Source organism: Pristis pectinata, chromosome 27 (assembly GCF_009764475.1).
Source record: "Pristis pectinata isolate sPriPec2 chromosome 27, sPriPec2.1.pri, whole genome shotgun sequence".
Lineage (NCBI taxonomy): Eukaryota > Metazoa > Chordata > Chondrichthyes > Rhinopristiformes > Pristidae > Pristis > Pristis pectinata.
In genome coordinates this window covers 31,877,907-31,893,994 of record NC_067431.1, presented here as the reverse complement: position 1 = coordinate 31,893,994, position 16,088 = coordinate 31,877,907, and the positions used below count along the sequence as shown (strand labels likewise).

The following is a 16,088-nucleotide window of genomic DNA, read 5'->3' as shown; positions in this document are numbered from 1 at the left end:
ATTATCCCTCATAAGTCCACCCTTTTCCAAATATAAGTAAATCCTGTTCCTAAGAATCTTCTTCAATAATTTCCCTACAACTGATGCAAGGCTCACAGGCAATAACTTGCTGGATTACCCCTATGGCCATTCAGCCTTCTGGGACAACACCTGTGGCTAAAGAGGATAAAAAGATCTCTGTCATGGCCCCAGCAATCTCCTCTCTTTATTCACCTAAATGTTCTTCAGTAGCCCCAACATTTCCTCCTTCTTGATATTGTCATGCCCTAGAATATTAGCATACCCTTCCTGATCGTGCTAACCTTATCGTCCTTCTCCTCAGTGAATACCAATGTGAATTACTCATTTAGTATCATACCCACTTCCTCTGCTCTAGGCATAAATTCTCCCCTTTGTCCTTGGGTGGTCCTATCCTCTCCCTTGTTACCCTCTTGTTTTTAATGTATGCATAAAATGCCTTGAATTTTTCCTTAATCCTACTCCCCAAAGTCATTTCATGGCCCCTTGTAGCCCTCCTGATTCCCTGTTAACATTCTTTCCTGTTTCCTTTATATTCAAGGGCCATAATCAATTTCAGCTTCCTATTCCTTATATATGCTTCCTTTTTCTTTTTGACCAAATCTAGAATACCTCTCATCATCCATGGTTCCTGAACCTTGGCATCCTTATCTTTCCTCCACACAAGAACTTGTTTGTCCCGAATTCTGACCACCTGGCCCTTAAACTACTTCCACCTGTCAGATGTGGACTTACCTAACAACAGCTGCTCTCAATCTACTCTCCCCAGTTCCTGCCTAACATTGTTGTAATTAGCCTTCCCCCAGTTTAGCACTTTCCCACAAGGTCCAGTCTTATCCTTATCCATAACTATCTTAAAACTTGCAGAATGATGATCACTGTTCTCAAAATGCACCCTACTGAAACTTTGATCATCTAACTTACCAACACTAGGTCTACTATGGCCCTTTCCCTGGGTGAACTATGTACATATTGTTTCAAGAAACTCTATGCCCCTGGCACTAGGGAATCCCAGTCAATATTTGGGAAATTAAATTCACCCACGACAACCACCATGTCGCTTTCCTGTCATTGAATGATCTGCCTGCATATCCATTGCTCTGTCTCCGTCCAATTTTGCTCTCCTTATTTAAGGAAGAATACTCTTGCATCCATTAAAGATCATGGAGAGGAAGAATGTCTTCTCCTCAAGGATTGCAAATCCTTATAATTTTCTACCTCAAAGTTATAGAGGCAGAGCAACCGAATATATTCAAGACTGATATTAAAAGGAAGTCGAAGGTTTTAGGAACCAATAAATGGGCTAAACTCAGGACCAGATCAGCCATGATCTTATTGAGGGGCAATATGGCTGACTCCTGTGCTGAGTCCTTGTGTTCTTAATTGAGCTAATTAATTAAACGTGGAATAAAATATTAAGATCAGCAAATCTAACAATGAAACTGATGGACTGTTATTATTCACCAATGCCCTTCTACAGACTGGAATACCAGAACCATATCAATATGGCTGATTCTCAACCGTCTTCTAGAATGGCACAGCAAGCCACTCAGTCCAAGAGCAATCTGCATCAGGCAACGAAAGACTACCACAAGTGAATTTAAAAAGTGTATATCAATGCCTCTTTTGAAAAATATCTACGTGAAAAAGATGCACAGTCAAAGAGCATTGCAGCTAGTTCATGAAAAGATCCCGGTATTACATCCCCTTGCGAGTATGTGTGTGTCAGAGAGAAAAACTCTTGACTACAGACTGGGGTTACTCTCTGCTGTAAATGTATTAAAACCTTCTAATTTGCTGCCACTAGATGCATCAGGAAGACTTTGTAACCAGCACATTTATTCCAAAGTATGAGATGAAAATATCCCTATCTGTTTTGCTGAGTGTGCGCGCGCGCGCTCACATTTCCTTTAAAATAATTGTGCTTTGAGAAGAAGGCTGCAGATCAAAAAGGCAGACACTGATTATTTCCCCTGAACTCCCAGCCAGTCCTTTCTCCCCCCTCCCTCTCCTGCATGGCATAGACTCTCCTGCTCTCTTTCCTCCTGCCACCCGCGTGTCTCTTCTCCTTCCCCGTGTGGTTTTTCTTTCTCCGCCGCCCTCTCCTCCCCAGGGCTCTTCCCCTCGTATCTTTTACTGCTCCCCTTCAAACCCAACGGTTTCACTCCACCTACCCACTCCCTCTCTCACAGCCCTCACCTTTCACTCCTGCTTTGCTCCCACCTTCACGATCTCTCCCCCCTCCCTCATTTCCCACTTCTGCCTCTCCCTGTTGCTCTCTTCTCCCATCTCTGCCCTTCCCCATACCGGACTTCCCCCACAGCTTATCACTGATTCCTCCCCAGGACCTCCCCCACCCCCAGCTGGGCTCGCCCCCCCCTCAGGAACTCCCCTCTGATCTACCCAGACCTCCCCCCCCCACCATCTCTCTCTCCATAGGACCTCCCCTCGGATCCGCGCCCCAGGACTCCCCACCCCCCCCATCTCAATCCTGTTTCCCCGCGTAGTCTTCCCAAAATCTCTCCCCCCATCCCCTCTACAGGATCTTCCCTTGGAACCCCCAGGATTACCCCAGGGTCATACTCCCCGCAATCTCCCCCTCTCCCCGAACTCGTTGTCCCGGGACCTCCACACCACGCCCCCACCCCATCTCAATTCTCCCAACACCACAGGATCCCCGCCCCGTGGGACCTCCGCTCGGTTGTCGCCCTCCCCCAGGACCTGTCTCCGACCCCCAACCCACGGAACCCCGGCCTCCCCGTGCCGGAGACGCGGCAGCTTTGAGACTGACAGCCCCGGGAAGGCGAGCGGCTGCCTCTGACGCAGGCGGTGGATAGGGTTGCCATGGAGAGCAGTTGGCAGGGTTAGTGAGAGCCTCAGAGCCCGCCTTCTGCACACATTAGCCGGGAGTTTGTACGTCAATCTGCGTCAGCCAGGATAACATGATGCCTCCTGCAACGGCCGGGACCTTGTAGCTTTTGTTGTCTCCGAGGCCGGGGTTATCTGCTCAGCCGCCTCCCCCAGCACACGGGCTGCTCCCCCTCCCCCTCACTCTCCTACCCGCTTCACTCGGGACTTCTACCTTCACCGGCCCGAAGGGTTTTTGTTCTCGCCCCTCTCCTCCTTCAAGGCGAAGCGAAAATGAACTTGTTTCCGAGCGTGTAGTTGCCTCCTTGCCCGGCCCCAGCATGGTCATGGCGGATTGTCCGGGCAAACTACACCGGGGTCCCGTCCGGGTTGGCTTCTACGATATCGAGCGCACTCTGGGCAAGGGCAATTTCGCTGTCGTTAAGCTAGGCAGACATCGCATCACCAAGAGCGAGGTGAGTGGAGAGAGAACACCCATCCCCCCCCCTTTCGGGGGTAGGGGGGCAAATACTGAGAAACTACTGTGTCCTGGACACCTCAACACCAATAGCGCTCCTTTTCCAGAAAAATATTAATTTGAAACTAATTGTGAGGAATTGGTTTGTATTTTACCTTAAGAACCCTCTTTTTGTTGTCCAGTCTGAGGGTTTTGAAGAGTAGAGCGGCGGGGTGTGGAGACAGTGAACCAGACAGTGCTGCTGCTCGTTTGGTCTTGTGTGAGGGACACTTGTCCAATGTGCCAGGTTCTGGGTGCAAGAGCAGGTTATTCTACGTATAAACACCTTTTCTTGTGATTATTTGCATTCTTTAGTTGCAGATGTGCATGCAATAGATGGTGTCTTTCAAAAAAAAGAGAAACCCTCTCAATAATGAACGCGACACTTTCATTAACAAATGGACACTTGCTTTTGAAGGACAATGCGTAACTGCAAAATTCTTGTGGAAAGAATTCTTGAGTCCAAATAATATTGACAGTAATGTATTTTGAGTAGAAAGTGTTACGTTTTGAATATAATTTGAGAACACTGCCTAAAATTGGGTTTGATGTTATCCAAGTGTTACGTATTTTTACAGACAGGCTAAAATATAGGTGTCTAGAATCATCTGGGTTCTCTTTTCCGAACAATACGTCAGATACAAATATATGGGGATTGTTTTAAAGGCAACGTTGTTTCAAATCATGCACCTTATACATCTGGATACAATGTATCCAAAGCGGCTATTGTTTCCAATCATTTTGGAAATGTTTCGCTGTAGAGAAGTAAGGTCCACTTCAGGCAAGTTCCAAATGTAAAAATCTCTTTCAGGCATGGCATGACTCGAGATTTCATTGTGACAATTAGTTTCCCTTAAGATTTAACACAGAAAAGAAATTGGCTTCGATCATATTTAACCAAGCGAACTGAGAAATAAAGGTATGACCTTTTTATAAAAGACGCCTTAATGCTCTTTGGAACATTACATAAATGAACTTTGGAATGAATACACCGCAGGTCGGAAGACAAACGCATAATTAGGCGAACGGGCTGAATTGATTTTCCGCTGGAATCCTTGGTGGCTGAGAATTATATTAATGAAAACGCTGCACCGATCAGAGGTGGATGCAACTTATGGGACAGATTGAAAAAAATTAATCTATTAAACCCCATTTTAAATGTAAAGCTGTGTTACCAGAATTTGTTTTACTTTTCATTTTTCACCTGGTTTTTGTACTAAATGGTGCGGAATGGATTGAAGCAGGAATTTGAATTACAAAAGCGTTTTGCCCTGGGCATTATTCTGGAATATATATTTAGTAGGTTTATTTCAGTGCTGTTCAGGCGATTAAACGATTCGTTCTTCAAGGGGAAAACAAATTAATAGGGGAAAAAAGTCTCAATGTATTTGGTTTGGTCACAGGCGCTGAGATGTCCCTTGTTGCACAAGTTTCTCTGAGTTTTGCGTTTGTTTACAGGTAGGAATTACGCCGAGACTCCAGATAACGCGAAGGGTATGTTTGAATTAATTGACGAGATGACATTTCAGTCATCATATTTCGGCAGGAGCTCGGGTTACCAAAGTGTAAGCCACTTCCAATAATTGGTGGGGAGGCTCAGGAGAAAAGTGGCACCATTCAAAATAAACGCGGAGCTGCTTCGGAAACTATTGAACTCTTGGAAAATTTTGTAACACGATTCCCTCCTACTCTCACCGCTGATTTCCCCTCGTTTAAAGAATTAGGCACTAGAATATCAGCAAGGTTATCATATTTTCATTATTAATTTAGTGATAGCCAAATGCATGTGGAGCAAAAGGAATTGTTTTGGTGAGATCTGTTTCTAACCAAACAAAAGATTTTCGTTTTAATTTCCATTTCTGTATTGCAGAGGTATTTAAGCAACGCCAGTTATAAGTGATAACAGTTTCTCTCCAATGTCTGCGGGGATTTTATTTTAATTTGCTGCACCAGGGTTAATGCTAAACTGCCTGAGTGCGTCAGACAAGTTTAGTGCAGAAGCAAAATCATGTGGCTAATATCTTGGTAGTGTTGTTGATGTTTGCTTTGTTTTACCTCTCCCCCGTTGTGGTCTGATGCAAGGAACACATCAAATGGGCTGCACTTTGGCCGCAGAGACCATTGAAATTAACGGCAAATGAAAATCAAAAACTGTAGCTGCTGGAAATATGAAATAAAAGCCAGAAAATATTGGGAACAGTCAGTAGGTCAAGGAGGATCTGTAGAAAGAAAAAAACAGAATTAAGATTTCAGGTCAGAGAATTCTGAGGAAGGGTCTTTGACCTGAAACGTTAAACCTTTCTCTTTCCACAGATGCTGCCTGACCCCCTGAGTGTTTCCAACGTTTTCTATATTTATGATTGAAATGAATGGCGTCATTGTCAGCGAGAATGAGAGTGGAAACAAAGAGCACCTGATGATGTAGCTCCCTGGTACCCCACACTTTCCTGTCAACTCAAACATTTCAGTTACCAGGCAACCTCTATGAACAGAGGTGAAGATGATTTCTGAAGTCCTTGTTTTACCCCTAAACTTACCACCCCCTTCCACGCATTTGTTCAACCTCCTCGTCCTCTCTCCTAGCCAGTGTTCTCCCCTTCTACCACCTCTCGCCTACCCACTTCATTCACCATGTCCTCTGCCCTTCATTTCTGCTCATTCCTCCTCTGCTCTCTCCTTTTCCCACTTAGCCCAACAATCCCTTCCATAATGTACTCCCTCTCCCTCACACCTCATCAGTCCCCATGCTCTCCACTTGTCACCTCCTGCAGCCAATTCTTCCACTCCTATCTCCCATTATTACTCTCCCTCCTATCTCCCATTATTACTCTCCCTCCTATCTCCCATTATTACTCTCCCTCCTATCTCCCATTATTACTCTCCCTCCTATCTCCCATTATTACTCTCCCTCCTATCTCCCATTATTACTCTCCCTCCTATCTCCCATTATTTCCTCAGATCCCTTCCACTCCTCATTCCCTTTCCTCTCTTCCCATTTCTGAAATGCTCACCCTCTGGTTCACTCTGTGTCCTTCCTCCATTCTCCTATTCCATCCTTTCCCTTTCCCACAGCCTCTCTACCCTTCCTTCAGAACATAGTACAGCACAGGAACAGGCCCTTCAGCCCATGATGTCTCTGTCAACCATGATGCCAAATTAAACTAAACATATCTTACAAATGATCTCTATCCCTCCATTCCCTGCATGTTCATGTGCTTGTCTAAATATCTCTTAAGTGCCACTATAGTGTCTGTTTCCACCACCACTCCTGGAAGCTCATTGTAGGCACTTACCACTCACTGTGTGGGGGGAAGAAAATCTTACCCTGCACCTCTCCTTTAAACTTTCTCCCTCTTACCTCAAAACTGTGTCCTCTAGTATTTGACATCTCTACCCTGGGAAAAGGAATCTGACCTTCTACCCTATTTATGTTTCTCATAATTTTATAAACCTTTTATCAGGTCTCCCCTCAACTCTGACACTCCAGAGTAAACAATCCAAGTTTGTCCAACCTCTCTTTTTAGCTAACACTCTCTAATCCAGGCAGCATTCTGCATCCTCTCCAAAGGCACCACATTCTTCCTGTAATGGGGTGATCGGAACTGCACGCAATATTTCAAATGTGGTCTAACCAAAGTCTTATACAACTGCAACATGACTTCCTGACTCTTATACTCAATGCACCAACCAATGAAGGCAAGCATGCTGTACACCTTCTTTACCACCCTGTCTACTTCTGTTGTTACTTTCAGGGAGCTATGGACTTGGACCTCAAGATCTCTCTGCACATCAGTGCTCCTAAAGATCCTGCCATTTACTGTATATGTTCATCTTACATTTGACCTGCCAAAGTGCAGTACCTCACACTTGCCTGGATTAAACTCAATCTGCCTTTTCTCAACCCTTTTCTGCAATTGATCTATATTCTGCTGCATCCTTTGATAACCTTCTTTGCCACCCACAACTCCACCAATTTTTGTGTCATCCATTAACGTACTAATCAACTCTTCTACATTTTCATCCAAGTCATTTATATATACATCACAAACAATAGAGGTCCTAGCACTGATCCCCGCAGAACACCGCTGCTCACAGACCTCCGCCACAACCTTCTGTCTTCTATGGTCAAGCTAATTTTGAATTCAATCTACCAAGTCGCCATGGATCCTATACATCTTAATCTGCTACCATGAGGGACTTTGTCAGCTGCCCTACTAAAGTCCACGTAGACATCATCCACTGGCCTACCTTCATCAATCATCTTCGTCATCTCAAAAAACCCAATCAAGTCTGTAAGGCATGACCCCCTCACCACCACCACCACCACCACAAAGCCATGGTGACTATCCCTAATAAACCTTTGTATTTCCAAATATGACTTAACCCTATCCCCAAGGATCCTCTCCAATAGCTTCCCTACCACCAATGTGAGGCTCACTGGCCTATAATTTGCTGGATTATCTGTACTGCCCTTCTTAAACAACGGAGCAATATTGGCTACTCTGCAGTCCTCCAGGACCTTGTCTATGGCTAGAGAGGATACAAAGATCTTTGTCAAGGCCCAGGCAGTTTTTTTCTGGATAGATCCCATCAGACCCTGGGGACTATCCACCTTAATGATGTTTAAACAGGAACGTGTACAGAAAAGGCTTAGAGGGATATGAGCTAAATGTGGGGAAATGGGACTAGTTCAAGTAGAGAACTTAGATGTCATGGACAAGTTGGGCCCAAGGTCTTTTTTTTGCTGTATAACTCTATGACTATAATGTTCTTTAATAGATGCAACAACATCTCCTTTCTGATCTCAACATACCCCACACTTATCTCATGGACATCTCCATGTCCTTTTCCTTGGTGAATACCAATGCAAAATATGTGTTTAGTACTTCACCCATATCCTCTGGCTCCAGGCATAAATTTGCTCCTTAATCCTTGGGTGGTCATACTCTCTCCCTTGCTACCCTCTTGTTTTTAATGTAAATATTAAGTTCCTTTGGATTTTCTTTAATCCTACTTGCTAAGGACACCTCATGGCTCCTTTTGGCCCTCCTGCTTCCCTGTTTGAGTTCTTTCCTGCTATCTTTATAAACCTTAAGGACCCTGTATGATTTCAGCTTCCTTAGATGCTTACAGATGCTTCCTTTTTCTTTCTGACTAAATTTACAATATCTGTCATTATCCATGGTTCTTGAACCTTGGCATCCTTATCTTTCTTCCTCACAAGAATTTGTTGGTCCCGAATTTGACCACCTGGCCTTTAAATGACTCCCACCTGTCAGATGTTGACTTACCCAGTAACAGTTGCTCCCAATCTACTCTCCCCAGTTCCTGCCTAATACTGTTGTAATAAGCCTTCCCCCAATTTAACACTTTCCCACAAGGTCCAGACTTATTCATTACCATCTTAAAACTTTAAGGAGTTGTGATCACTATTCTAAAATGCTCTCCCACTGAAAAACTGAAAATGGCCAGGCTCGGTTCCCAATACAAGGTCTAGTATGGCCTCTCCTCTGTTTGGACTATCTATGTACTGTTTCAAGAAACCCTCTTGGATGCACCTAACAAATTCTGCCCCATCTAAGCCTCTTGCACTAAGGAAGTCCCAGACAATACTGGGGAAGTTAGTCACCCACTACAACAACCCTGTTGCTTTTACACCTTTCTATAATCTGCCTGCATACCTGTTCCTCTGTCTCCCACCTGCTATTTCTCTACCCTTTCCCTTGGTACTGTCTCCTTCCCTAAACTTCTCTTTCTCTTCACATTCTCTTTTTGTTTCATTCTCTCCTCTTAATTCTGCCCCTTCCTCCATTCTCCCTCTCTGACCCTCACCACTCTTCTCCCTGGCCCTTCTTCCACCACTCCCCTCATTCATTGCCTTTCCCCACTCGCCCCTTCCCTCCCTCTTTCCCCCTTTGTCCCTCTCCTTCCCTCTCACCTTCCCTCTCCTACTCCAGTCCCCCATTTACCCCTCCTCTCAGCTCTCCAATTTCTTGTCACTTTACACCTCCCATCACTCCTTCCACACCACCACAGCTCCTGTTGTCCCCTCCACCACCTCCCTCTCTCCCTCCTCTCTCTGCATTCCCCTCTCCCTCCTCACCCTACTCACAGAACAGTGCAGCACAGGAACAGGCCATTCAGCCCATTATGTTGTGCTAAACTAATTAAACAAGTAATTAAATGCCAAACTTAACTAATCCCTTCTGCCTATAAAATGTCCACCTGCCTCCATTCACTGCACATTCATGTGCCTATCTAAGAACCTCTTAAACACCTCTATCATATCTGTCTCCACCACCACCCTGGCAGCACATTGCCCTGCACATTTCCTTTGAACTTAACCCCTCTCACCTTAAATACATGACCTCTTTTCTCAGAATTTCAACCCTAGGAAAAAGATACCAGTTTCTACCTTATCTTTGCCTCTTATAATTTTATAAACTTCTATCAGTTCTCCCCTCAGCCTTGCTGCTCCAGAGAAAACAACCAAATTTGTCTGACCTCTCCTTATAGCACATGCCCTCTAATCCAGGCAGCAGCCTGGTGAACCTCTTCTGCACCCTCTCCAAAGCCTCCACATCCTTCCTTTAAGGGACGACCAGAATTGAATGCAATACCTCAGATGTGGTTTAAGCAAAGTTTTATTTAACTCAGTACCTTGAATAATAAAGGCAAGCATGTCATACACCTTCTTTACCACCCTATTAACATGCGCAGCCACTTTCAGTGAGGTATGGACTTGGACCCAAGATCCCTCCGTACATCAACGCTATGAAGGGTCTTGCCATGAACACTGTACTGTCCCTTTACATTTGATCTCCTAAAGTGCAACACCTCACATTTGGCTGGATTAAACTCCATCTGCCATTTCTCCGCCTGTATCTGCAACTGACCTGTATCCTGGCATATCCTTTGGCAATCTACTTTATCCACACCATCAATCTTTGTATCATCTGTGAACTTTCTAACCCACCCATCTACATTTTAATCCAAGTCATTTATATATATATTACAATACATTCCAGTACGGATCCCTGTGGAAGGCCACTGGTCACGGACCTCCAGCCAGAATAAGTCCCATCAACCACTACCCTCTTTCTTCTATAGGCAAAAAATTCTCAATCTGAACAGCCAAGTCACCGTGGATTCCATGCATCTTAATCTTCTGGATGAGCCTCCCATGAGGGACTTTGTCAAGCACCTTACTAAAATCCATGTAGACAACATCCACAGCTCTGCCTTCATCAATCACCCTCCTCCCCTCCTCAAAAAATTCAATCAAGTTAGTTAGACATGACTTACCCTGCATAAAGCCATGCTGACTGTCCCTAATTAGGCCATGCTTTTCCAAATGCTCATAAATCCTATCCCTAAGAATCCTCTCCAATAGCTTCCTTACCACTGACATGAGACTCACTGGTCTATAGTTTCCAGGATTATCCCTATTTCCCTTCTTGAATAATGGAACATGAGCTACTCACCAGTCCTCTGGGACCTTGCCTGTGTCTAGAGAGGACATAAAGACCTTGGTCAAGGCCCCAGCAATCTCATCTCTTACCTTTCTCAATGTCTACTCCTTTCATCCTCCTTAACTTCCACCTCTTCCTCTTCTCTTCCTCTACTTCCTCCCACCTCCTTCTCCCCTTCCACTCCCTCTTCCATTTCCACTTACTCCCTCCAAACCCCCTCCACTGTTCCAATCCCCATCTTCTTTTCCCTTCCCCCTCCCTCCTCCCCACTTCTCTCCTTCCTATTTCCCCTCAATGCATTTGTCCCACCCTCCTTTGTCGACTCTTTACGGTTTAATGACATCTTTCCCGTAGCGTCGTGATCAGAGTGCAGTGCTCCAAGTGTGGCCTCACCAATGTCTTTACAGCTGTTCTCTCCCCTTCTGGAATTGGTTTATTATTGTCACTTGTACTGAGGTACAGTGAAAAACTTGTCTTGCATACTGTTCATACAGATCAATTCATTACAACAGTGCATTGTGATAGTACAAGGGAAGAAAATAATAGAATGCAGAGTAAAATGTGACAGCTACAGAGAAAGTGCAGTGCAGGTAGACAATAAGTTGCAATGTCACAACGAGGTACACTGTGAGGTCAAGCGTCCATCTCATCGTACTAGGGAACCATTCAATAGTCTTATAACAGCAGGGTAGATGCTGTCCTTGAGCCTGGTGGTATGTGCTTTCGGACTTTTGTATCTTCTGCCCGATGGGAGAGGGGAGAAGAGAGAATGTCTGGGGTGGGTGGGGTTTCTGATTATGTTGGCTGCTTTACTGAGGCAGCGAAAAGTATAGACAGAGTCTATGTAGGGGAGGCTGGTTTCCGTGATGTGCTGAACTGTGTCCACAACTCTCTGCAGTTTCTTGCAGTGCTGGACACAGAAGTTGCCATACCAAGCCATGATGCATCCAGATAGGATGCTTTCTATGGTGCATTGATAGAAGTTGGTGAGTGTCAAAGGGGACATACCAAACTTCTCCCACTCTCCCCTCTCATCACTCCTACTATCACATTATCAAAAAAACTGACATAGTGGTAGTGCACATATCCCCCTCCTACTACTCCTGCCTTGTTCCTCCCTCTTCTTCTCCTCCACCTCCTCAAAACCCTCTCTTCCTTCAAGCAGGGGATAGTGTGGAAGGGCAGAGGAGAGGGGTGAAATGAGGTGGCACCAGATTTTTTTACATTATCATTTTTTTTACAATATCATTTGAAAATTCTTTGAAGTCCTTGAGTGTTATAAAGAAGCCAGAAAAGAACTCAAGAAGGGAATTAGGACAGCTAGGAGAGGCCATGAAAAGTCCTTGGCAAGTAGGATTAAAGAGAATCCCAAGGCATTATACACATGTATCAAGGACAAGAGGATAACAAGGGAGCAGGTAGGATCACATAAGGCTAAAGGAGGGAACATGTGCCTGGTGGCAGAAGATGTGGGAGAGGTCCTAAATGAGTACTTTGCATCAGTGTTTACTATGAAGAAGGTCATGGAGAATAGGGAGATCAGTGTGGAGCATGCTAATGTGCTAGGGCATTTTGAGATGACGTAGTAGGTAATGTTGAGTCTCTTAAAGAACATCAAGGTGGATCAGCTCCCAGGTTCTAATGGGATATACCCCAGGTTATTGAGAGAGGCGAGAGATGAGATTGCTGGGGCCTTGGCCAAAATCTTCGTGTCCTCTCCAGACACAGGCAAGGCCCTAGAGGAATGGGGAGTAGCTAATGTCGTTCCATTATTAAAGAAGAGAAATTGGGATAATCCTGGAAACTATAGATTGGTGAGTCTCATGTCAGTGGTTGGGAAGTTACTGGAGAGGATTCTAAGGATAGGATTTATGAGTGTTTGGAAAACCATGGCCTAATTAACAACTGTCAGCATGACTTTGTGTGGGGCAACTCGTGTTATTAATGTGATTGAGTCTTTTGAGGAGGTGACAAAGGTGATTGATGAAGGTAAAGTGGTGGATGTTGTCTTCATGGTTTTAGTAAGGTGTTTGACACAGGCCCTCATGAAAGGCTCATCTAGAAGATTAAGATGCATGGGATCCAAGGTGAATTGGCTGTTTGGATTGAGAATTGGCTTGCCCATCGAAGATGGAGGGGAGTAGTCAATGGGACTTATTCTGGTTGGAGGTCAGTGATGAGTGGTGTTCTGCAGGGATCCGTACTGGGACCTCTGCTGTTTGTGAAATATTGGAAACTGGGAATGGATGTTCTCAGGGAAATGCACAGCAGAAATGTGCAGATTGGTTAGGGACCACTTGCATGGGGTTCTGGATAGGTTTGTCCCACTGAGACAGGGAAAGGATGGTAGAATGAAGGAACCATGATTGACAAGAGAGGTGGAACATTTAGTCAAGAGAAAGAAGGAAGCAGACTTAAGGTTTAGGAAGCAAAAGTCAGACAGGGCTCTTGAGAGTTATAAAGTAGTGAGGAAGGAGCTTAAGAAGGGACTTGGGAGAGCAAGAAGGGGACATGAGAAGGCCTTTGTGAGTATGATTAAGGAATACCCTAAGGCGTTCTACACGTACTTGAAGAACAGGAGGATGACTAGGGTGAGGGTAGGACCGCTGAGGGATAAAGGGGGAAACAGATGCCTGGAGATGGAGGAGGTAGGGGAGGTCCTTAATGACTACTTTGCTTCAGTGTTCACCAGGGAGAGGGACTTAGGTCAGTGTAGAACAGGCTAATGTGCTTGAGCATGTTGAAGTTAAGAAAGAGTGTTTGAGTTTCTGAAAAGCATTAGGATAGATAAGACCCTGGGGCTAGATGGGATATACCCCAGGTTACGGGAAATGAGGAAAGAAATTACTGAGGCATTGACGATGATCTTCGTGTCTTCCTTGGCCGCAGGACTGGTACCAGAGGATTGGAGGATGGCAAACGTTGTTCCCTTGTTCAATAAAGGTAATAGGGATAATCCTGAGAATTACGGACCATTGAGTCTTACATCAGTGGTGGGCAAACTATTGGAGAGGATTCTTAGGGACAGGATTTATGAGCATTTAGAGAAACATAGTCTTATTAGGGATAGACAGCATGGCTTTGTGAGGGGCAGGTCATGCCTCCCGAGACTAATTGAGTTTTTTTGAGGAGGTGACAAAACAAATTTGATGAAGGTAGAGTGGCGGATGTGGTGTATATGGACTTCAGAAAGGAGTTTGACAAAGTTTCCCATGGTAGGCTCATCCAGAAAGTCATGAGGCATGGGATCCATGGATACTTGGCTGCTTGGGTTTGGAATTGGCTTGCCCACAGAAGGCAGAGGGTGGTAGTTGATGGAGACTATTCTGCCTGAGGCTCGGTGACTAGTGGTGTTCTGCAGGGATCTGTTTTGGGACCCTTACCCTTTGTGATTTTTATAAATGACTTGTAAGAGGAAGGGTGAGTTAGTAAGTTTGCAGATGCCACAAAGGGTGGTGTTCTGGATAGCGTAGAAGGTTGTTGTAGGTTACAGCAGGATATAGACAGGATGCGGAGCTGGGCGGAGAAGTAGTAGATGGAGTTCAATCCAGAGAAGTGTGAAGATTGAACTTGAAGGCAGAGTACAAGGTTAATAACAGGATTCTTAGTAGTGTGGAGGAACAGAGGGATCTTGAGGTCTATATCCATAGATCCCTCAAGATTGCCACGCAAGTTGATAGGGTGGTTAAGAAGGCGTATGGTGTGCTGGCCCTCATTCATTGGGGGATTGAGTTCAAGAGTCATGAGGTAATGGTGCAGGTATATAAAACTCTGGTCAGACCACACTTGGAGTATTGTACTCAGTTCTGGTCACCTCATTATAGGAAGGATGTGGAAGCTGTAGAGAGGGTGCAGAGGAGATTTAGCAGGATGCTGCCTGGATTAGAGGACATGCCTTATGAGGAAAGGTTGAGTGATCTAGGGCTTTTCTCTTTGGAGCATAGGAGGATGAGAGGTGACTTGATAGAGGTGTATAAGATTATGAAAAGCATAGATAGAGTAGACAGCCAGAACCTTTATCCCAGGCCGGTAATGGTCAATACCAGAGGACATCCATTTAAGGTGAGTGGAGGAAAATTCAGGGGAGATGTCAGAGGTAGGTTTTTTACACAGAGATTGGAGGGTGCTCGAACGCACTGCCGGGGGTAGTGGTAGAGGCTGACACGATAGGGACATTTAAGAGACTCTTGGATAGGCACATGGATGTAAGAAAAATGGAGGGTTATGGGCTGTGTAGGAGGGAAGGGTTGGTTTGATTGTGGAGTAGGTTTATATAGGTCAGTACAATGTTGTTGGCTGAAGGGCCCGCACGGTGCTGCACTGTTCTATGGATGAAAACACAAATTCGTGGGTTAGTAAATGATACAAAGATCGGTGGTATTGCAGATGGTGTAGAGGACAAAGGATACAGTGGGATATGGGTGGAGAAATGGCAGATGGGGTTTAACCTGGCCAAATGTGAGCTGTTACACTTTGGGAGTTCAAATGTAAACGGACATTGTTAATGGCAAAACTCTTAACAGTGTTGATATGCAGAGAGATCTTGAGGCCCAAGTTCAGAGCTCCCTGAATGTGGCCACATGTGTTGATAGGGTGGTAAAGAAGGTGAATGGTATGCTTGTCTTTACTAGTCAAGGAAATGAGTCTGAGAGTCAGGAAGTTATGTTGCAGCTTTACAAAACTCCAGTTAGGCCACGTCTGGAGTATTGCATTCATTGCTGGTCGGCCCATTACAGGAAGGATGTGGAAGTTTTGGGGGGGGGGGGGTGTAGAAGACGTTTACCAGGATGCTGCTTGGATTAGAGGGCATGTGCTATAAGGAGAGGTTGGACAAACTTGGGTTGTCTGGGTTGTTTTCTCTGGAGTGACAGAGGCTAAGGGGAGACCTGACAGAGGTTTATAAGATTATGAGAGGCACAGATAGCCAGTGAGGGACAAGTTTTTTTTACACAGAGGGTGGTTGGTGCCTGGAATGTGCTGCCTGGGGTGGTTTTAGAACATAGAACAGTACAGAACAGAACAGACCCTTCTGCCCACAATATTGTGCTGACATAGCTATTCCCTCCTACCTCCAGAATGCCCATATCCCTCTATTTTCCTCTCATTCATGTGCCCATCCAAGCCCCTCTTAAAAGCCCCCAATGAAGTTGCCTCCACCACCCTATCAGGCAACGCATTCCAGGCATCCACCACTCTCTCAGTGAAAAATGTACCCCTCACGTCTGTTCTGAACC

The 16,088-nt window shown here is 45.1% G+C and overlaps 1 protein-coding gene across 4 annotated transcripts in view; it reads left to right on the top strand.

Annotated features, from left to right (window-relative positions):
* Positions 1–2,943: 2,943 nt before the first annotated feature.
* sik2a (salt-inducible kinase 2a) overlaps positions 2,944–16,088 on the top strand; it is a 253,352-nt gene continuing 240,207 nt past the window's right edge. For 2 of the 4 annotated variants that reach the window (XM_052040108.1, XM_052040109.1), the window contains exon 1: positions 3,229–3,341. Coding sequence is in view for 1 of the 4 variants with exons in the window: in XM_052040106.1 (XP_051896066.1) it covers positions 3,207–3,341 (135 nt within the window). In the remaining 3 variants the exon portion in view is untranslated. Of the gene's footprint in view, positions 3,342–16,088 lie in introns of all 4 variants that reach the window. The other 2 variants (XM_052040106.1, XM_052040107.1) reach the window with 2 other exon arrangements.